A 22546-nucleotide genomic window follows, 5' to 3' on the forward strand; every position below is an offset into this window, starting at 1 on the left:
GGTCAAGCTATGGCAGGAAGAACACAACTCTTGTTGCTTTTGTTTCCTCAATAATAATTTGAAACAAAATTAAAGAGTCACTGGAAAGCTGGGTGTGCTTGAGACACAGGTGTCTGCATGTAGTACCATCATCAACTCCAGAAGGTAAATTTGCCACTTTAAAAATACATTCTCTCCTTAATAGGAAAAGGCATCTTTCCATCAGCTGGGAATCATCTCTTGTGCTTACATTTGGATCCATTCCCTCAGTAAGGCTGTCTGAAAGTTACAGGGGTGCAAATGGTGCTTTGTCCCTCCCCTTTCTTCTTGAAGTACAATAAACACATCTGGATAATTTTGCAAGGGGAGCAGGAGATAGACAGGGATACCTTTGCTCTGGGAAAGATGACTCACCAGCTCTTAAGAAATACTTAGTTTAGAAGGCTCCTCAGACTTTACCCAAACACAGCTTTATTAAACACAAGGTGTTCCCCCTGCTACCTTGCCATACTCATTGTTAGATTAGCAAAAGCTAAAAGAACACAAATCAAACTAACTAAAATGCTGCTGCTGGTGGCAGCACCTAGGAATGATGCCAAAAGCTCCCAAAAGTTCTCAAGTCTCTCTTTAGTACCAAGCACTGCTTGCAAGGAAGAGAGGGGACTGCAAATGGAATGATTTTCATCTTTCCATACCACACAGTTTTCTGGTATGCACACCTCGGACCATGGCTTTTTGGCATTCAACTCATTTTAATAGCCCTGAAAGTATTACTTGTCCTTACTAAGGCAGGAAAGACTGAGCACAAATATGCCCAAGTTAAAACACAACAGATGTGAGTTTCCCCAAGAGCACAAAGAGTCAGACTACAGAGCTACCCTTGGTTACCAGCCTCCAGCTCCTGGGGTGCCTAATCCTGGCTCCAAGACTGTCATGTACAAATCCACATCTGAACTCCGGAGTTTTGGCCCCTCACTACCAAAGTGCCAAAGATGGAGGTCCCAAGACACAACAGCTGGAGCTGCAGTGTGGCTTTTGGTGCCCCCAGAGTGGGTGGTGCCAGAGGAAGCCATGAATTCACCTCGACTCTGCTGCCTGTTGACTATCCCGCCCAGCGTCCATCGCCGGTCCAGGCGCCTCAGGTGAGCCTTGCGTCGCTTAGAAACTAGTTTGGAACATGGATGGAAACAAAACAAAGGGAAAAAAAAGAAGAAAAAAAAGGATGGGAGGGTGAGGAACAAAAACAAAACATGGTATTTACGAGCACTGGTCTTGTTAGTGGGAATGGGTTAGGTGGGATGCAGATGTTCTTCTTTAGTTTATACAGTACAGTGGAACAAGTTAACTTCTTGAGCTTGAGCGATGTGAGCCATCCAGAACTGTCACAAATTGCCACTCTTGCTATTGGCTTTTCTTAAAAATTAGTAATTATAATTAAAAACTCAAAAACATATACACACTCCAAAACAAGCTGCACAACTAAAGACAACTTGTCCAAGGAGAGTGCAGTGGCAGGACACATCATCATTGTTGTTGCATCTCCTAATTCAGCTGCATGATCTTTGGTGAATTAGTCTAATGCATATGACATCAAACCCAACAGGGTTCTAAACCTCTCTAAGAAAAATTATCACACTATAAACAAACCCACAAACTCTTATGTAAGTTCCCTCATAACAGCAGCACTCAGGAACTGAACCCAAGTGAAAAGTGTCTGATGTGCTTGCATGACATGACTGGCATTCATTGCCACAGCTGGTTCTCATGATCAAAACTTCAAACATAGAGATTATGATACAAGAAAAAAAACCTAACCTTGCAATTACTGAGCAGGCTCAAGAAGCTAACAAGCCAGGGTTGAGTGTTAGTTACATACTCAAACAATAACTTATGCTTAAAGTATAAACAAAGACAAGACACTTATGGAAATGGCACTGCAAGAGCAGCTGTGCACAGAGGACACCACTTGTTTTTGGGACCACATATTTAGATCTCTACTCAGGTTCTTCTTCTGCCTGTACAGGTGTGAAAGACACTGGAACCATTAGAATGACACAGAAATACAGACAAACACTTCCATTTTTTCCATTCAAGGGCTTTCATCCCTATTTGGCAACTACTGCAAAGGTGTTTGGTGCTGCCTGCAGAGCAATGCAATATATTGCAAGGTAGTGATAGCTGAAGTGCAAACACAATCATTTAACTAGTGGCGCTGGAAAGCTGTTCATAAACTTTGATATCACATCGTTAATAATAATTCCATTTTGTGTATGTGCACTTATTTAGGGATTATACCCTTATAATGGACTAGACATCATTGTCTTCTAGAACTGTGTTCTGTAGACAATCAGGCACAGAAAAATTATTTGATTGGGAAATCGTTAGCTGAACAAGAAAAAACATAACTTCACCAAAGAATGGCTTTTGACTTTTTGTCCTTTTTATACCTATCAGGGACTTAGACCAGACTTTTATAGCCAGCTCACTCTCCTCAATTTCTCCTTTGCTGCAAGGCCCAAACCTTTCCTTGCCACCCTAAGCAGAGGTGTGGTGAATGGTGTTGAACAGGTACATTATCTAGTCTGTGGTACTCTGTACTTCCCCTGGGATCCCATGTTGGTCAAAAATCAACCACGAATTTTCAGATGAGCCAAATCTCAAGATGATAGATAGTTTTGGTTTTGGCTCGCGGAAATCAGTGATTCTCTTGGAAGCCCTTGGAGGGACAAAAGATGAGCAGATTTCACCTGGTGACTTTCCCCAAATCAAAAGGACATTAGCCAGTTACACACATGGTACACAAGAGACAACACAGGACACCTTGCTAGACACACAGATTATAGCAGAGAGAGAAGTTAAGTTGCAATAAGGGTCCCTGTATTAGGAGGTTTCTACACAAGAAAGGAGGAAATGAAATGCTGAATGTAAAGGCTTGCAGGATGGAGGGGTGCAGAAGGGGTAGAAACCAGCTTAAGGTGTCAATACAGAGCCATCAGCTTCCTCCTTCTCACACTGGGAGTTTGGAGGATTTAGTCATCCTTGAAAACAGTGGGTCACACAGATCCACCACACCATGTCCTCTCAACACCTGTCCATCCCCTTTTATACCACAATAATGCTTTTGTATGAGCCAGGGTTTTTACCTCCTTAAAAACACTGAATTTTGCCATTTTACCCAGACTTGGACTTGGTTGGTCATGCCACAGTCATCAGAAAGGCTGCTTATTAACAAGTGTCTACACCTTTCCAGACATTATTTTAATACATTGATTTTATCAGCTCCTGTAGCTGTTAAATGTTTCTTTAGATTGCATTCTGATTGTTTTCCAAGCCTTGCAAGATGTGTTGGTCTAAACACAGGCCTGGGTAACAATCAGCTGTCTGCCTTCATCCAGACAAAAATGTTGTGCCAGCTCAGGTGCAGAGAGGAAACACATTTGTCTCTCAGGGAACAGACTATTTAAAGAGACACAAGAAAATATTACTATGCTATTGCCATGTAGAGGCAGAATTATTAGCAAGATACGTTCAACACCTCCCTATTTTTACTGGGCCTGCCACAGCAGAGCAGACTTTTAGGTTTGCCTGGCTTGTGGACTTGTTCCAGGCCTGTTCAAATGGGAAGGGACAAGGGGCCGATACACAAAACTCCCTAGATCAGTGTTTCTGCTCTTCCAAAGCTGGGGGAGCAGAGCTTGCACAGTTGCAAGAAGTCAATGTCTGTTGAAATCACTCTGAAACTAGTATAAACTGTAAATTCAGGGGTTAAGGCACTTAATCCACTAAAAGTGCCTTCCTCCTCAGTTCCATCAGAGCCCCTTTCTCCTGCCTACCCAGAGAGACCTGGCAAATTTTCTGTCTAAGTACAGTCACTTTGAGACATCCTTTTAAAGACAGTGAATCCAAGTAATTATTTCCTCTCTTATGAAATAATTATACAGAGAAGAATAGTCCAAGTAAAGAAGAACTGGAGGGGAAGAAATAAAGAATGTAGGAAGTCTCAGCTTAGATGGTTAATAACATAAACCAAAGTTACTAAAAAGCAAGCAAAGCTGGGGCACATGAAAGCAGCTGCCGAGGTTATTCAATTAGATCTGTCACTGAGATGGAACACTCAGTTACTGAAAGGGAATGGCAGTCTCAGGTTTCAGCATATCTGGATTTGGAGTAAGGCAGGGAGCAGCTATGCTGACCATAGCTGACGAGAGCAGTGTCATGGATCAAAAGGGACTGAGAGAAAGCAGATAAGGAATATTTGATGGATTTTCCATTACCCAGGACAGACTGCTGTGTGGCAGCATCCCTGTGCAGAATATACTCTAGAGGGCAACATGAAAGAGGAGGAGAGCTGGAAATGAAAGCAGTTTAAGCAATAAGGCTGTCAAGTACACACCATATTTAAGAGTCAGGAAAAGGGAGGAAACTACAGACCAACAGACAAGGCATTCTCCAGTGCTTGCAGGCCAGAGCAGTAAAGTTTTGTTCTTTAATAACAGGGAAACTTTACTCACTGGTTTTGCATCCACTAAGATGTTGCATCATACCAGACTGGTTCCTGGCCTACCAGTCTACAGCTGGTCTGTCTCTAAACCAGGATATGGGTAGGCTTGAGCAGGGAAAAATGAATTACAGAGACAAAGATTTCAATAAGCAGCAGATGTCACCCTTGGAGGCCAGCACAAAGTCCTGTTTTGCCTGTGTGCTATTTTAATGGGCAGATGGTCACCCAAACACATCTCTAAGCCTCCCACCTGTGCTAAGGACAGGTCAGGTGAGTTTCCACATACATCTTATGTAAGTGTCATGTCAAGAGCACCTAGATTTAGCAACAGATTCACTAGAATGGAGCAAATCATAATAAAAGTGTCCTTTGTACACAGTTGCTACATGAGAATCCCATTAAGATGTGGTTAGTCTTTCATAATGGAACTGAGGAACATGTGATGCTGAACTATTCCATCTCTGGAACCTGAATTCAGCATCTTTAGTTAAAAAAAAAAAAAAAAAAAAAAAAAAAAAAAAAAAAAAAAAAAAAAAAAGCAGTGCCGCTAAATACATATACATGACAAATGGTATCCCACTTTTAACAGAGTGAGACCATATCAAATAAAATTACCTTTCCACACAAGCACAGACCACAGCAAACAGCAGTGAAACTAGTTTCAAAGATTAATTTAAAGGAAATTAATGAGAAGCACCCATTAAAGTTAAATCTCACTCCTTTCAATGGCCTGGAGCTCTATCATGCATCTTCTTCCAATAAGAAGCTCTCGCTTGAGAGAAAAAAGCATAAAGCAAGTGAATATCAATTTTCCCTTGGAAAGAAAAAGCTTTCCATACCTTCCCCGAATTTAGATGTGTTGATGTCAGAGTCATCTCTGGTTCCATTTTGGGATTCCAGGTAGGTAGCAGGGACCCATCCCTGCTCCTCTGCTGTGCTCACAAACCACCAACCTACAAAACGAAGCAAAAGAAGTTTCTCAGACAACATTTAAAGGAATAATAATAGTAAAATACTACAGAGAAGATGGCAGAGTCAGCAGTTCTGGTGCATGTTTGAGGTATTCTGCAGCTTCCTAGAACAAGAAAGGGCTTAGTGCTATTATACCATTTCTATCAGATCCCGTCCCAGTGGTAGTGTGCAGGCTTGCTAGAAAAAGGGTGCAATGAAGCAATTAACAATTTATTTTAAGAAAATCCAAGTACATCCATGACAACTTTGATTCAAGTTCTCTAATTCAGTTTCTCCAAGCTGGTCTTGCTACATGTACATTGACAGTATTGAAACATTTTGTATGTGTAAATATGTACATGTGCACATATGTGAAACAGCACAAACACTGCCCAAATCCTAATATGAAGTATTACAAAAAGGCAAAAGAGGAAAATAGCAAAGACATTCATAGAAGAGCACAGATTTCAGAACAGGATATAAAAGTGCTTCTAGAGTACTTGTAACCACAGCTGGTGTTCAACAAACATGACCTGAATTCAATACCCTGGGAAGCTGGAAAGTACTGCACAGAACAGAAATAAAGAGAGAAAAGCCAACTGAAATTTGACTTCAGGCCATAAGCACCGGTTATTTATCTTCCCACCTGAACATCCAAGTTTCAACCAATATCTACAAAAATGTTAAGTATTCAGCAATACATATGGATATAACCTTTAGGTCGAATCTGTGGACGGATGAATAAAATTATATGCATGCCAGTTTCAGATTAAATGCATTCCAACTATAACCATCCTTGCCTCTTTTCTTGCTTGGTTACACTGATTTATTTAATCCTCCAATGGTTTTGACATCAACTCACTCCCCCAAGAACGTGCTGCTCTCAGATATGGGCACAGCTAGATTCTCCTCCATTCAGATAAGGACTGGGTTAAAACAACAGGAAAATAAAGAGTCTAACAGGTAAGCAAACTACTTCTGTTCTTTTCTCTGCTACCCCAGTTTCCCCAGAAAACAAAAGCTGCTTTGTCAGAACTATGCAAACTGCTGTCCCTTACCATCCTTCCAGCTTCCCCAAAGGGAGTTGGGAAAACAGCTATTTATGAACATACACCTCAGAGCAGTTTACAGACTTTGATGGCTGTCCTAAACACAGCAAATTTCAAAGAATCCTGCCTGTGATGAGCAAAGGTGCCAGCCTGGGCTGTAAAGAGATGGGCATCAACACAAGTGAGCTGTGAGGTGGCCACACATCCCTTGCACAGCTGGGATGCGACAGCCCAGCCCAGCAAGGGGGAAAGGAAGGGCTGCTGGGCTCTGCTGCCATGCCACATGCAACTGTCTGTAAGAGAAAAACCACCCTGCTGAAACAATGCTCAAGTGTTTGTGCTGAAAGTCACAACCCAACTTCATTCCAAATCCTGTCATGGAAGATTTTACCAGAGAACAGTAGCTACAAACCCTTGCTTTCCTCCCTGGGGCATGTGTCTGGGAGACAATGTACCCCAAGCAACAACCCCTCACATGCCCCTGGGCAGCTCCTAGGCAGTTCTATTTATTTACTCTCCAAATTCAGACATAGATTTCCATCTTCTGGCCCAGCAGAGGTTTGGAAACTTTGCTTCACAAGGCTCATGGTTGGAAAGTTTAAATTTAGCTATCCTCCCTCAGCAGGAGGTGGATTCTCCTGCCACGAAGCCCACAGGAGTGAACATGCAGGATCTGCCAGACCATTTCAAAAACATGTCTTCATGGTTGCTCCTTATTTTGCCAGTAACGTATCAACATGGGTAGCAAACACAGTTTAACATACACTTAAAATTAGCCACAAAATGTAAGAAGCTGGCTTCCAGCTGATATTAATTAAACTGGAATAGTTTACGTAAACTATTCCTCAGAAAGAAATTAAACGCAAGCGCAAAAAGCACTTGCCTACACTTAAAAATGTACGTTTGGGCCAAATTCAAACCATGGTAAAACCATCTTTGGAGGCCTGGATTGCACTTCCTTGACATCAACCCCATGCTAGCCCATTTCACAATACAGCTCTTCTGGTTTGGCTCACTAGCCTCAGAGCCAAGTTTAGATCTTTTGCTTGGGGCCATAGGGTAGCTGAGCCTCCATCCATCTCAACATGACTCAGGCTAAAGGCTCCTGATCGCCACAGAACTCATAAGAGCTGTAATTTCTTTCTAAAGATTTCCTTTATAAACTCTGTGCAAGGGTAACGTATAAATGAGAAACCTCTGCAGCTCCTGAGAAATCACAGCATTTGTCCAAGTTCAGAGAAAACTAGCCCCCACTCTGAAATTCTCTTCCCCCATTTCAAGCTTGCTTCTCAGAAAGACAGAAAAAAGGCTTTAATACAGCCCATTGAACAAGCATGTCAACAGAAAAATGTGCATCTTGCTTAAACAGACTCAACAACTGAGAAGACTGAGAAACTTCCAGCAACACCCCCAGCAGCAGAGAAGTCACAAATGGGTGCTCACAAGTAAAGTCTCAAAGTGGTCAAGCAACCACTGTTGAGGCAGCATGTCTCTTATGAGACCAAAACCTAAATTACAATGGCACATCCAAACCATAACCCTACAGAAAGGAATTTACAGCACAGTGCAAAAATTGACTCTTAGCAGAAAATGGCTGCAGTGCAGACAAGCTCCTCAACACAGCCTGTGCATGACAGCCACAAACTGCAGAACTCTGCCCTGCTGATCATGAAGTACTTGCTCTGCACCATCCCCTCCTTAGAAGCATTAGGGCAGCTGCTGTTTGGTACCACCACCATCCCTTTCCCCTCTCACCCTCAGGTTCATGGGTATTCATGGTTTGCAGACAAATTAGACAGACTGGTCTTTAATTGCACTATTATAGCCCCAGCTTTGTGCAAAAAATCTCTTGTCCCATCCCCTGCCATCTTTCCCAACCCAAAGCATCACAGAAAACTTGCTTTTGAAACACAGAAAAAACCCACTGCATTTATTTTGAGTTCTCCCTCTATGCTGGAGTTTAGCTTGACTTCACAATTCATTATTAAAACCATTCTGCAGCAACATCTGCAGGGAATTATGTAAAGTTATCTCTGTGCACTGCCAAGCCAGTCTGAGGTTCACTCTTGCACTCACACCATCTGTAAAAATTAGGCAGTGCTTTACAGCCTGAGTTAACCCTTACAGGTGCCCCGTCTCTCAGGCACCAAAACAACTCTAGTGCTGATGTGGCATGGATGTCTAGACTGAGACTCCCAAGCCCCCGTCTCTGACAAGGGTTTAAAGGGAGTTTGAGCTTCACAGAGGCACAAAGGGAGTTGTAGCCACTGTGTCCAGACCAAGTTCAACTTTGCTGCATTATTCCAACTGCCTTAACACTAACCCAAGAAGATGAATTTTTAAGGTAGAAGTGCAATTTTGCCCCCACATATGTTGCTGCTTTGGCTGGCATTTGTCAGCATCCCTAAGCTGCAACAGCCAAGGTATTTCCCCATTCACAGAGTCCACCTAGGCTCAGAAAACTCCCAGGCATTTCACAAGTTACCAAGAAACGACCAGTTCCACTTGACGGGCATATAACGCACATGGCAAGATGGTGATTGCAAAATGGATTTGCCACACTAGAGAATGACTAAATGACAAAAAGACTTGGATTCTAAAACAATCATGTTCTTGCTTATAATTGTATTCCCAGTCCTCTTCCCGAAAGGCTTTTGCAAAAGCAAAAGAATTAAGCAAATGTTAACCACAAAATGCACCATGGGAAACTACTGGAACATAGTTAAAGGAGTATATTTTATGCCACTTTCGCTCATACTTGCATGCATCCTTACCCATCCATACTTGGATGGATGATACACACCCAATAGGAGAACAAGCTATTCCCACTGAATCCTGTCTGATCATGAGATGCTACAAAACACTTTAAATATATAAAATTGCAGGATCATGCTGAACTTCAGTTTCTAATTCTCTCCTCAACCATTAAATTCTCTGTAAACTTTGATTGTCATTTTATGAGCTTAACTAAAGTAAACAGGACTGATAGCACCACTGTAAAAGGGCATGGCTATTTCCCCAGCATGAGTAGACTACACATTCTTCTAAACAAATACTTAAGTAACACTCCACCTCTCAAGAGTCTTGGAAAAATCCCACTCAAGCAGCAGTCTGGTACATTTAACACAGGGCCTATGGGCTTCAGAGGCTGTTCATTTTTAAGTCCTTCTGCCTTGGAACTCTCTTGAGAGGTTCTTTTGACCCAATAACATAAGTCATCCTATAAAGCTATACTAGGTACAATTAGGTCACTTCCAGACCACTCACACAGACCTTTTCATGCCAACAGCTGATTACTTCCCTTCAGAGATATGATCTACTTCATTAAAAACAGCTAAGATAAGGGTGCTGCTGCACAGTTGAAGGCACTTGCTTTTTCCACCCCTCCAAAGCTCTTGCTACACAGTACATATACGATACACATAGGGCAGTCAGTTGTAATTGCCTCTGACAGACCTCTGAAGAATATGTAGAAGCAGATGCATAAAGGCACCAGAAGTAGCTTTTATGAGAGGGGTTTTCTGCAGTAAGCTTACTCCTACACTCACTTCCGTGTCTGTGTGCTGTTAGACACTACCATTGTCCATGCTGGCTCTGCTCTCTGTAAAAGGCTTTATTCAGTCCCACACACTTGGAAAAGGTGCAAGGTTGAAACCACTAAATTCATATGAAGGCCAGTGTCCAACTGCTGAGAGTTTTATTCTTACAACTCACAGAAGAGGCATCTTTAAATATGGAGATACATGCAAGAGATCTTTCTAGCACAGAGCTGACTGCAGTTTAGGGTATAGAAGTCTGTGAATGACTCAGTGCAAGGTAGACTAAGGCTGTCATCTTCAGATGAATTTTTAAAGCTGGTGAAATATTAAAGGCAGTTTTTGCCTCAAAACACATAATGTTTCCCAGCCTGTGTGCACTGCAGATTTCACTGCAGCCACCACTCAACCATGGAGCAATGTTTGTCTTGTCTTAGAGATGAAAGTGGAGCCCAAAGACATGCCCTAGGAAGAAAGATGTTTGTGGAAGACATCCTACTCAAACACAATTAAGATCCACAGCACAGGTCCACAGCCATTTGTGTGCCACATATTTATGGGCCATAGATTAGGATTCCAGATCAACCACATATTATGATTCTTCCAGACAGTTCATGCCCTAGAGCTACACTGAGAGCGTGGTTCATATGGGAAATCCCACTTCCAAGAGGAAGTGTTACGACCCCAAATGTCTGTGCCTGATTGCTCTGACATTCAAGAGCAAAGGCTGTTGCCTTGCAACTACTGTGGTTGCACTCTAGGTATTAAATCCTGCTTCAGGAACTCAGGAACAAAATTCACCACCCCAAGTTACTGCTTAACTCCAAGAGATTCCTTAATTTGCTGCTGAGATACCCCAAGAGCGCATAGTGCTGTGATAGGGCAGAGCTGTTGGCTTTTTCATGTAAGAGAAAAGTGAAGAAAGGATCACACCTGCTCCTCCTTTCCTGGTAGCTTGGCATGGGAATTTGGAGATTCTATATGGGTTACAAAAGAGGTCTTCTACCACAGTGCTAAAAAAATGAATGAACAACTACAAACGCTGCCTTTTTATTTTTTTAAAGATCAGTTCTTGTTTGAAGAAGATAATTAAGATTTAAAAGGTAATAAGCAAACATTTATCTCCTGCTACCAATAACCCCAACATCTGAAGGATATACTTTAGAAACCACACATCTATTCAACAGTGGTCACACATCTACAGGCTACAGTCTGCCCAGCAAGCTACCCCAAATATTTAAAACTGAGTACTAGTTTTAATATTTAGTGAAGAGAATACACATTGAAGGAGGATGAGAGGCTGCACACTCCAGTGCCCTGTGTTCAACTCAAAATTTACAGGTGTCCCTACAAAAAGGCAATAGAAACCTGACCTTAAGGGCATTACTGTGGAACCCTGAAAACCCAATGCATACATGGACTGCCCTGGAAACACTCTTCTTTCCCTCCTTAGGGAGGGTTTGAAGGCTAAGTTATGTTCTCATCAGAGTACAGGCTGCAGCAGTTTTTGCTTAATTTGTTGATTGAAACAACACTTGAGGGCTTCCTGAGGAGAGGGAGAAGATGAGGAGCAGGGGGAGGTGGAGACTTCTGGAAGGCTGAAATCTGTTGATATCATTTTTTGGCTATTAGCAGCATTTTGCCTTATGGAGCTAAAAGCTGGAACAAAAAGCCAAGAGCTGAGACCACAATTTGCTTTCTCTACCAATATTTGATAGTAACTGCAAATGCTTAGGGCTCAGCAGCAGCACAGGAAATTGCAGTCCTTTAGGTGTTACCTAAGCACAAGGAAAAGAGAAGTGAATCCCAGAGTTTGGGTGCTGTAACATACTCTTCCTGCAGTGACTGGTTATTAAGTTAAGTAGTTGGATTTTCTATCCTACTCCTTCCAGTCTGTCCTCTTCCCACACTTCTACTGCCAATCTTGTGACATTTGTAGACAAAGACTTCTCAGCTGTGCTGTTAGCAAATCCCATTGCTGCTATTCCTATGGCTGCAGAGCTGGCTGGCATGGAGAGCCCACTACATGTGAATAAACATGCAAGTTAATGGTGCCACACAGATTCTTCCTGGCCCCAAACCAGCTGACTAGGTGTGTACATAAGTGTTTGATACAGAGTCCTAAAGTGTATCACAGATTCTGGCTGAAATACGAAATATCTAGCTTGCTCAAGTTGGTTTCACATCATGTTGTATGCATAAACACACATGTATCTATGTGGAAATTCACACCCTCATTTCTGCAATCAAATGCATATTATCTTTGTCAACTGCTGGATTTGGAATTGCATTTCCTTGTACTCTTGGAGAAAACAGAAGTGATCAGAACATGGGAAAAGTTCATGGGAAAAGAGAAAACTGGAAAATATACAACTCAGCTCTAATACTTTATGGGTTACATCACTACCAGAGACGATGGATATTCTGAGTATTAGACAGCTAGGAAATACCACTTTACTGTATTTATTCAAATCTCATAAGCTAGTAGGCAACAAGCCTTCCAGAGGTGCACATTTGGCAAAATACTTACATATTTATCTCTCACTGGAGTGACACACACTTCTTGTGTCTATGTGTACAGGGAGTTGTTCAAGTACAGCACACAATTTATCTTTGTGCTCTGATAATACAAACTGATAGTTACAGACTCCAAGTGCTGTATCTGCAGCTATTTGCTATGACCCAATTGTTACCCAGGGGCTTCCCCTCCCTGTTTAAAAAATGGCTTCAGATTTGTGTATTGACACAGCTGGAACGAAGGAATCTGCCAAACACGTTTTCTAGAATTGGCACGTACATTCACAAAGCCATCACATAATCCAGTACAAATTACACATTGTGTTCTTAAAGCAAGGGAATCAACACACTACCTACATTAACAGATATGCAAAAGTCGTTGACATTGCCTGTAAATCCCAGATCAAGTCCCATCACATTCCAGGGCACGAGCTTCTCTTAAACTGTGTAGTATTCCAGTCTCCCCAAGACATAAGAAGATGAAAGCATCACTCACTAAGCCTGCTCATGTCCAACTCCAAAACACACACAGCCAACATGCCCAGGGTGTTGGCCAGCATCCCCAGACCTCTCACTTTAGGGGATCCACAGAACAATCAAATCAGCTAGTTCTACAGGTCAGTCAGCACCCAAGAAGCTGGAAAAAAAGAGTTTTCCAAGGCTCAAACATCCTAATGCCTGCTAAAAATAAATTTTAAATAATCTTTTCCTTCTTGCTGTACTTCCATGATCACTTAATGGTGAAACTGTCTGCGCAATGTCAGCTGCATTCCACATAGTCCAATGCCTCTGTGTATGTCCAACCCACAGTACCAACTCAGTTACTACAGAAAATACCTGGTTACTGATCACAGAATTCCCCTTTTTTTCCATCTGATCCATTTGGATGCTACATTTCCTGTCTGGCCTCAAGTTCTGGTTATACTATATGTCTATTTTCACCTTCTCTTGAATTCTTTTCTCTTAGGAAGGGACAGATTTACACTGATCCTTCAAAGATGAAGTCTTTGTGATTTCAGTAACCACAAGGCAAGGTAAGATTGTGGAGATCACACAGACTGAATAGCTAGTACAAAAAGTTCTTCATTAAGTCTCTATGGGCAACAAGTGGTACTGAAGGGTCTCTTTCTTTCTTCTTTCCCTAAGGTTTTATTTCAGCTGGTCCCAGAACTTGACCAGTGAGGAGACTGTCTGCTGCTAACATCTTCCAGTGCAACCTTCCTGATCATGGGAAAATCCTGGGATACTTTCCTTCCTTCTTGTTCAATTATAGCCCAGAACCATTAATTTTCTCTTCCAAAAGGACTTCTGTCCTATATCTCCTTTTGTATTGCTATTGTTACATTGAAGATGCTGCTCAAGTAAGAAAGTTAAGCAAAAAATCCATCTCTCACCCTCCTTAAAAAGTCTATCCCCATCTCCTCTCCAGCAGCCCATCATTGAAAGGTTGAAATCTACCCACCAAACTGGTGCTGTTATCACCATGTTTACAGAAATCAGTAATTTACAAAAGCTCCCAACCACAAGTGGGTTTGGCTGGGGTGTAAAGAGAGGAGAATTCCAGCAGACAGGGCAGAATATACAGAAATCTGGTGGGCAGACCCAACCCATGGCAGAAAAATAATCCACTGCCTCCAAAAAAACTACACCAGCACAGTTGGTGCCTGCAGCAAATTTTCCAGAGCCATGAACAACTGATTACAGTAAAGGCATGCAAGCAGATGGCTTTCCACCCCACAGGGCATGGGGAGCTCAGCCCTAGAAGCCAAGGGAGACTCTGTTAGTCATGACCAGTTGTATTTTCTGTGGTCAGCCAACGGGGTGCGACCATCAAGCTTACAAGTAATTTCCTTTACATTCACAGGACTTAATCTTAAAGAAAACACATCTTGTGTCCAAGCTTTCTTTAGGAAAACATGAATAAGCTTTCAAATGGCCCTCATAGTAATCTTGTCCAAAGATTACAAATTACTTCCTAGTGGTTTAAAAATTTACAGACCCCTAACCCCAGCTGATAGGAAATGGCCTTCACAGGCAGCAAAGAATGGCCAATATTTACTTCCCATACAGATTGAAAAAAGTTGCTTTTGTTTAAATGTCTTATTCTGAAGTCAGACAGCATAGAATGTGGTGTCAGGTGCTTACTGGGAATTCTTCATAACCCACAGAATAAGAAAAAAAAGTCTGAGAACTAGGAACAAAACCTAGCAGAGTACCAAACAGCACTGCAGGTGCTAGAGTCAAGATCATACAGGAATTCTGTACTTCATTTAAAAACACATTTGCTGCCTCTGAGGCACACTTTGGTTACATCAGGAGAGAACAGAGCAATGCTACATAAGAGCTTGAAGCAATGAACAAAGGCTACAGAACATCCAGCAGAAATCTGAGGATAAAGCAATCAAACAGTGATATTAGTCCAATCTGAAGCACAGCTGAGTCACCAGATTAAAACTGCTGGCTTTTACAGGATCCTTCTGAACCACAATACTCTGGCTAAAGGAGCAGAGACACCTCAGTTTGCTGCAGCACCACTCAGATAACCATCTCACAAATGGCCATTTCCATGTCCTGGCTGTTCCCTGAAGCTCTGCTGTCCAAATACAACTTCTGTCCGGCTCTAGTTATTAGCTAGATCTGGCGTAGGCTGGATGGTATCTTATCACAGACACTGATGTAAGCCAAATCCAATGCTCTGCTCTCCCTCTGACGCCGCTCCATTGCCTTTCTCCTGAGTTCCATTCAAGCCACGTTTCTGCAGTGACCCCGAGAGCTGAGCCTCAAAGAGCTGCCTGCACAGGCCTGCAGGAAATGACAGCTTCGGAAATGAGTACCAGGGTGATGAATAGCTGGCAACCAGAGCAGCCAGTGCATTAGTGAGCTGCCAATTAATAACCTGCATTGTACTGAACGGGGACATATATGGGCAAGAGTATCACTGACACACCCCAGAAGAGATTACAAACCCAATGCACTATTTTCTGAAGGATTTTTCCAGGCTTCTCTAAAATTTAGAAACTTAGACTTGTTACTATATTTTGTTCAGTGTGAGGCTGAACTCGTCCCATTTGGAGCAGATAATGGAAAATTGGAAGAAAAAAAAAAAAGGAGAAAAATATTTGCCTTTTATTTTTATTCATCATGAAGTCCCAGAGAATGAGAATAGCCTGTGCAGGTGAAACAGAAGGAGGAATTGATCTTCAAGGAAGGGGTAACTGAGATCATCCAGGTAGACTTTGAACAAACAAGCAGGAATAAGTGGGGTGTCTGTATCCATCAGCTCTAACGAAAAGGTGCATCAGCAGCATAAGGTAAATGTAGGAAAGTTACTGAGGCAAAAAGATCAGGTAAGATGGCTTCCCCCCCAGCCAAAAACTACATTTACATTGCAGAAAACACTCTCCACACAGACATAACTAAGCATTCATTTCTACTCATTCTGGCTTAGCCTCTGGATACAAAGGCTATGCACTTGGCTCGAGCACCTCTGCAGGGGTTTTGCTTACATGGCAGTAAGCACATGATTTCCCTGCAGCTTCCTTGGTTGCCTCACCTGGGACCTTGACTTTAAAGACTGATGTTTAGACTTCAGTTGCTTCTTACAGACTGGAAAGGCAGTCTAGACTCAGAGCAGAGAATCACTGTCTCAAGAGACCAAAAACACCTCACTGAGTTAGTCTTGCACTATGGGAACATCAACAGCAATGTTTCTATTAACACCTTTCTCATGGAAAAAGGCCATGCTGTCGGCAGCTTCAGATGCTGGTCTGCCTCCAGGAAGGTACTGTTAAGTGCACAATAAGTCAAAGTCCCAATACATAAACATTTTCATTTTCTGACTCTCCTTTCTGTCTCCTGAAGCTTAAACAAAGCCAGAGCAGGCACTAAGCACAGATTTGCTGGCAACAATCAGGGAAGCTGATCTTCTGATGCTAAATAAAGGTTAGCAAGGCAAATTAATGATGTGAGATACAGAAGAGCTGTCAATCTCCATACATTTCACGGAGCTGAGAAAAGACAAATAGATCATTGTGAGGCTTATTCCTTTCCATTAGGAATAAATCAACCATGAAACAAGGGCAAGAGTAATGCTGTCCTTGGGCAAAAAGCTGAGATTTGCAGACCCTCTGTTACAAACACACATGCATTATACAATACAGCACCATTTAAACTAAATAAGCAGCACAGTAAGGGATTACCTAAACCTGTTAGACAGATGATATAGAGGCACAGTGTTTATCTTTTCAACAGGGAGTCACTTAAGCTTACCCTATGAGTGCATGCTAGATTAAACCCTTCCCTCTTCCCAGCACAAGGCTACCAAAAGAGGAAATGCTGGACTGCCTCTAACTACCCTTGGCCAGAGTCTGCTGTAAGTGCTATACTTTCATGTATCTCCTGCTATTCCCCAATTGCTCTGAAAACCTTCAACAGAAAACCTTCAATTCAGGCATTTTGCAATCTTGCACTTTTCAGGATCTCACTCTTGGCAGATTGATGGCTTTTTTAAGGAGTCTTTTTGAGGATTTTTTTTTTCTTATTTTCTTTCCCCTTCTCTCAAAGCACATTGATTTCCCCTTCTTGCTTTAGGAAAGGTCAGTGATGGAGCACAGAGGCTGCACGTTCACTGCAAACTGAGAAGGAGGAGGGTCCTGCAGCTGGGGAGCTGGTCCAGCTTTGGGGAGCTCTCCATAAGAGAGCTGAGAACCAGACCAATTCTTTACGTGGGAGGAGTTTTTCCCTCCCCAGTTTCCAAGTCTTACTTACTTCCCTTCCCCCTCTCCACCATCCAGATCTGAACAGTGTTTCCTTTGTCTGTTCCCTATGTAGACTTCCATTCTCTGGAGACGGGGCCTAAATGTCTAGCACAACAGGACCCTGATCTCAGCTGGGCCTTAGGCACTGCCATAAAAAACAAACAGAGATCACAGAAGCATGGCTCTTGCAATGTAAAACAGCCTGGATAGCAAATAAGTCTTTGGATAGGTCTGTTAGCTGACATACTAATTACACAGTTGGAATGCTATGCTTTCACAAAAGCTTGTATGGTCTGAAAGTTTATTCCAAAACATCCCGTTTAGTAACTATGAGTGCATTTGGAAAGGGAGCTGGACTTCACTGCAATGCTAACAAAGTGTATGCAACACTGTACCTCCAGCAAGACCAAGGAGATTTCTAGCACACGTTAGGATGACTAATGAATTGAAGTTTCCTTGGCATTCTTCCCTCCCAACACATGTGGGCAAGGATTACAGAGTGGAAAGAACCCAACCTGGGGAGAAGAAAAGTGCATACTCCTGTAGCCATTAAATCCCTGCTGGGGAAGGGGTTTTCCCATTTCATTTCAGTGATGTCTACCCCTCTCCCTAGTTTGCATGGGCTGTATGACACACACCCCAAAATTCTCACACTGCAGCTCAGCAATACACTGTGCCATGCAGCTTGCAGAAGGCCAAGACCACACATTTTTGGGAAGGACAACCACCACTTCCATTTACCCACAGATTCCTAACACCAGGCATGAACTTCTTGGTCAATATTCTGGCTAGCAACTGACACCACCTGAAGGCTCAACATCCTCCTGATATTCCTCCCTCCCATGTTAAGTTATAGAACAGCTCTTTTGTGCTCACAAGCCATTTTCATGGAGATCATGCTTTTTTTGGCTGAGCAATTTGTCTTCAATTGCTAATCCAAGTCAGTGAGTGGTGTTGCCCAGTACCAACACCTGTAGCTTTGCAATCTGCCCTGCTAATGATCAGGTTAACCCAGATGCCAAACAATAACAGGAACGGTTTTAACAAAATTTGTAAGTTAAGCTTTACATGGTACTAACATAAAACCTTAACTCTCTGTTCTACAAGTGGTTAGATTTGTTGGTCACCTACCAGCATACATCATCTCTGTGCTAAGATATGCACCTACTTACTAGTCCACACATCAAGCTGAAGGAAAATGAAAATTCAAAGGCGATTCAATGTCTGGTCTGTCCTCTTGTATGTCCCAGGCCATTAATGCCACATCACCTGGCCCACCAACTCTGTGCTAATAACCTTTACCAGACTACCCATTTTGAGGAAAACGGGTTTTTTTCTGTAGCTGAAGTTACATAGAGGCTATTCCACAAACACAAGCACTGGCTATTAATGTCTCAGGAATTACCCTACAGGCATCTAACCTGCTTCTCTAGATACTATTTGAGCATTTATGTGACAGGAAGGTGGAAAGAGTCAATCTCATGACACTTGTCTAACTAGTGTTAATTTTTCTATTTTTCATTGCCACTTCAGCTTCACTTTTTGCCTCTCCATCAGCAGAGCACGCCCTTACAATGAAAGTTGAATCTATCTTCAAGCAGAGGTTGTCTCTTTGTTTCTAACCTGTCTTCTGTCCAGAGATGGTCCTCACAACCAGCACTGTTTTCTCACAACCACAAATGAATGGAGGTCATCATCCTTCATGTGATTTCCACCTCTAGTTTTACAATTTCAAAAAAGTTCCCCCCCTTATTTATAAAAACAGGAAACTTTTTTTGACCTGGATTATCTGAATAGGCTGTAGTGCAGTAAAACAGTGAAATGCCCCAAGCTGCATGTTCTAGTCAACTGCAGTTGAGCAGTCCTCAGCTGAGGAGCACAGCCAAGGAGTGAGCAACATCTTTAAGAGATAAAACCCCCATCTGTGAGGAGCCACTTGCTTCTTCATCATGGTGCCATCAGGCCTTTAACTCATCACAGCTTTATACTGTCACTTCCAGTCTCCCTCCCTTTTCCCTTCCAACTATGTCTCTGGCCTTTGGATGAGCCTATGCTTATTTATTAGCAGCTCAGTTTTCAAATTCTGAGCCAGAGCCAGAAAAGATTAGCTTCTCAAGATGAGGTCCTAGAAATTAGCTCCACAGGCTTCAAAATAGCAAGGTAACAAGCACTGTATTTGCTTCCTCTCCAAACTCAATGAGAATGTGCAAAGGGCACAGGCACGTAAGAAAGAAAAAACAAGATGAAGCCTTTATGACTGGGTCAGAAATTACAAAAGGCACTTCTGACCCAATGAAATTTGCCCACCCAGCCTAAACATTAGGCTAGGTTAAGGAAATGGTTTGAAGTTGAAGCTCAAGGGATTTCTTACCTGCTGCCTAAAGCCCCCATATCTTTGATAAAACATTGGTAATTCTATCCAGGTGTGAAGTTAACAAGCAGGAACAGAAGTCAAGCATAAAGGACCCTTGCAGTCCTTCCTTCAAGCACTGCTAGCATAACTTAAGGTTTATGTCTCTTTGCTGCACAGTTAAGTGCTGCATTAGGTCTTCAGAATATTTCTGGCCTTTAGCTTCTGAGAAGTATCATCAGGGCAGACTAGTGATTTTCCTATATTTATTTTTAAAACAAGAATAAATATGTGAGCAAAGTGTGACCTCAGATCATCGTTTCTGTACCTGTAGCTATAGCATTTAAAATGAGATCAATCAAAAGCAAATGAGATGCCTGCCTGTCTTTAGCCAGAGCCAGAAGTCTCAGGAGCATGACATATCATTCAGATATCACAAAGGACTTCTTGCAAAAGAGATGAGGTATTGATTAAAAAGAAAAGCAGCTGGCGCACCCCCTGCTCGCTCAAGCAAGCTGTAAGTTTGAAGAAAAGGAACAAAATGAACTTTGGTTTGACTCCTCTGTGCCTGAAATTACTCTGTGACAACGATTCCCTGCTGCCAACACACACTCCAGCTCTGAGAGGAGGAATGATGGTGTCCAAGCCAAACACACGCGTGGCTGGAGAGACTCACAGCAGATCAGACAGCTCTTCTTTGTACCAATACATAAAATACATCTGGGGTACCCTGGCCATGTTAAGGGCACATTCCTTGGCTGAGCTGATGCTTGCTGAGCACCGCTGCAGCCACCAGTGACACTCATTTCTGGAGCACTGACACAGCACTTCCAGCAGCTCCCCAGGATGGCAGATGGAGATCCCTGGGAATGAGACTGATGAAACAGCCCTGAACCATTGATATTCTCACTCAGATTGTCTGAATCCCAGTGTAGAAAACATGCCAAAAGCATCCTTACTGTGAATCACAACAAAATGCTCAGTAAGAGGCTGGATTTACAGAAAGCCAGCTGCAAGCAAAGACAGTCCTTGGCCATCGGTGCCACAGTGTGCTGAGGAGTCTACTCACATCAGCAGATAAACTTTATGTGCAAGTCCAGTTGCCACCTCAAAGTCCAATACTTCAATCATGTTGTGCATCTGGAATCAAGCTGTTGCCACTCCAGGCACAGTAACTCTATAGAGGGTCTGTTCTCCAGAGACACAGGGCTGCAAATAGCCCATTTCTGAAGGCGGGTTGTTTTTTTTTTTTTTTGTGGTTTTCAATTTCTTTTAAAATGTATTGTTAATATATTTTTTAAGGAAACAGAAATACTATAAACTGCTATTACAGTGGTGGTATCATCTAATGAGAAGATAAAAAGGCATACAATATTATCAATTTCCTTAAATATCAGAACTTTTTTAGTCACTTTATAACTGGCCCATGAAGAAGGTAGGAAAATTAACATTGAGTCAGTTAAATGACTAAACCCAAATGAAATGTAAAGGCCCTTGGGTTTATACACCATAGCTTTTTAATGGATTTAGCAGTAAAACTTTCAACTGTGCGCTATGAATGTCCAGTTTAATATTAGTAAATGCAAGTTACATCACTGCTCATGTAAATCAGAAGTAATTTGATGGGGCACCAGAAGATTTAAGAAGAGAACAGACATCTCTACCAGCAGGGAGCTCTTGTCCATGCAGCACAGCCTGACTCCAGTCCTCCCTGTGCTAGTCTCGCCAGAACGTTCACACTTTGCAGTGGTTTCAAGTTTCCAAATCAGAACCTCTGCTGGATTTTCAATTTTTAGACCTCCCCATGCCAGCAGGAGGAAAGGGGGGAAAAAAAAGATTCTGAAGAATTTTAATTTTTCCAGACTGCATACCAGGTTTAATTCCTTATTCTCTGTTATTATTGTCTATAAGCTCACTTGACAATTTTCAACTCTTCAGATTTACAGCCATTCCTAGCAAAGTATTTCATCCACAAATAAACGCAACCATCCTTTTTCTGAAGGCAAGAGGAAAATATATAGAAAGCACACAGATGTTTGGCAAGTACATCAAAGCTAGGCTAGTCAGTACAAAAACCCTCCCCAAAACCCTTGACGTTCTTTGTGCTTTAACAATACAATCAAATTTTAAATATGAACAGAGGGGGATTCCAAATGGGTACATACCATCTACAATAATAAATTAATTGGAAGTGCACAGAATCTTGGACTACAGAGAGCTGTACACTAAATTAGAGGCCTTCATGTGCCACTTCATTCTGTGAGACCAGGCACACTGAGTCTGAATAAATCTTTGTTTTTCACATTAATATGAAATTAGATGAGGTTGGCCCGTGTATCAACTCCTGGCCAGTAGGTATCAACTTACTGTCTTTGGCAAAGTCCTGCTCCTGTGTTCTCTGCACAGCTGGAGAAGATGGTACTTGGCTCCTTGAACCCTGCGATTCGCTGCTGTCCCAAGTACAGTCACTTTAGATGCTCTTGGATCTTTGGCGAGCAGAGAGCACTTTACCCTCCAACAATATTTCATAACTTCAGCACGTAATACCTTTTCCAAGGGAGGACAGATGTGCAGGAGTAGTTTCAGTCTTCCAAGAAGTTTTCCATCAGGATCCTAGTTTTTTCTCTGGCTATGCAGTCCAAGAGCATAACCACAGCTCCTGCAAGGCTGAAGACAGGAGGCTGCTGCTCGAGCAATACCTGCTGCCAGCAGACCATCCAGCTGCCCATTTGCTCCTCGGGTTTGGAGCTGCAGCTGTGAGGAGGCTTGCCAGCACAGCTACTCTACTTTTTTTGTAGAATTTTGAAAAGGGCATTGTGGAAGAATAGCTTGAGCCCAGCTTGTCCTACAAGGGAAATTTCAGCCAGAAGCCATTATGCCAAACATTCAGGTTTTTGAAGGGATAG

General features: G+C 42.3%; 1 protein-coding gene across 5 annotated transcripts in view; it reads right to left on the reverse strand.

Annotated features, from left to right (window-relative positions):
- Positions 1 to 22546, reverse strand: part of SH3PXD2A (SH3 and PX domains 2A) — a 205687-nt gene that overhangs the window by 32814 nt on the left and 150327 nt on the right. For 4 of the 5 annotated variants that reach the window (XM_083866967.1, XM_083866964.1, XM_083866963.1 and 1 more), the window contains 2 exons: positions 5320 to 5433; positions 1061 to 1144 (listed from right to left, as the gene is read on the reverse strand). In XM_083866967.1, coding sequence (XP_083723093.1) covers positions 1061 to 1144; positions 5320 to 5433 — 198 coding nt within the window. The remainder of the gene's footprint in view (positions 1 to 1060; positions 1145 to 5319; positions 5434 to 22546) is intronic. The other variant, XM_083866965.1, reaches the window with a different exon arrangement.

The sequence above is a fragment of the Zosterops lateralis genome, assembly GCF_965231275.1.
Source record: "Zosterops lateralis genome assembly, chromosome: 8".
NCBI lineage: Eukaryota > Metazoa > Chordata > Aves > Passeriformes > Zosteropidae > Zosterops > Zosterops lateralis.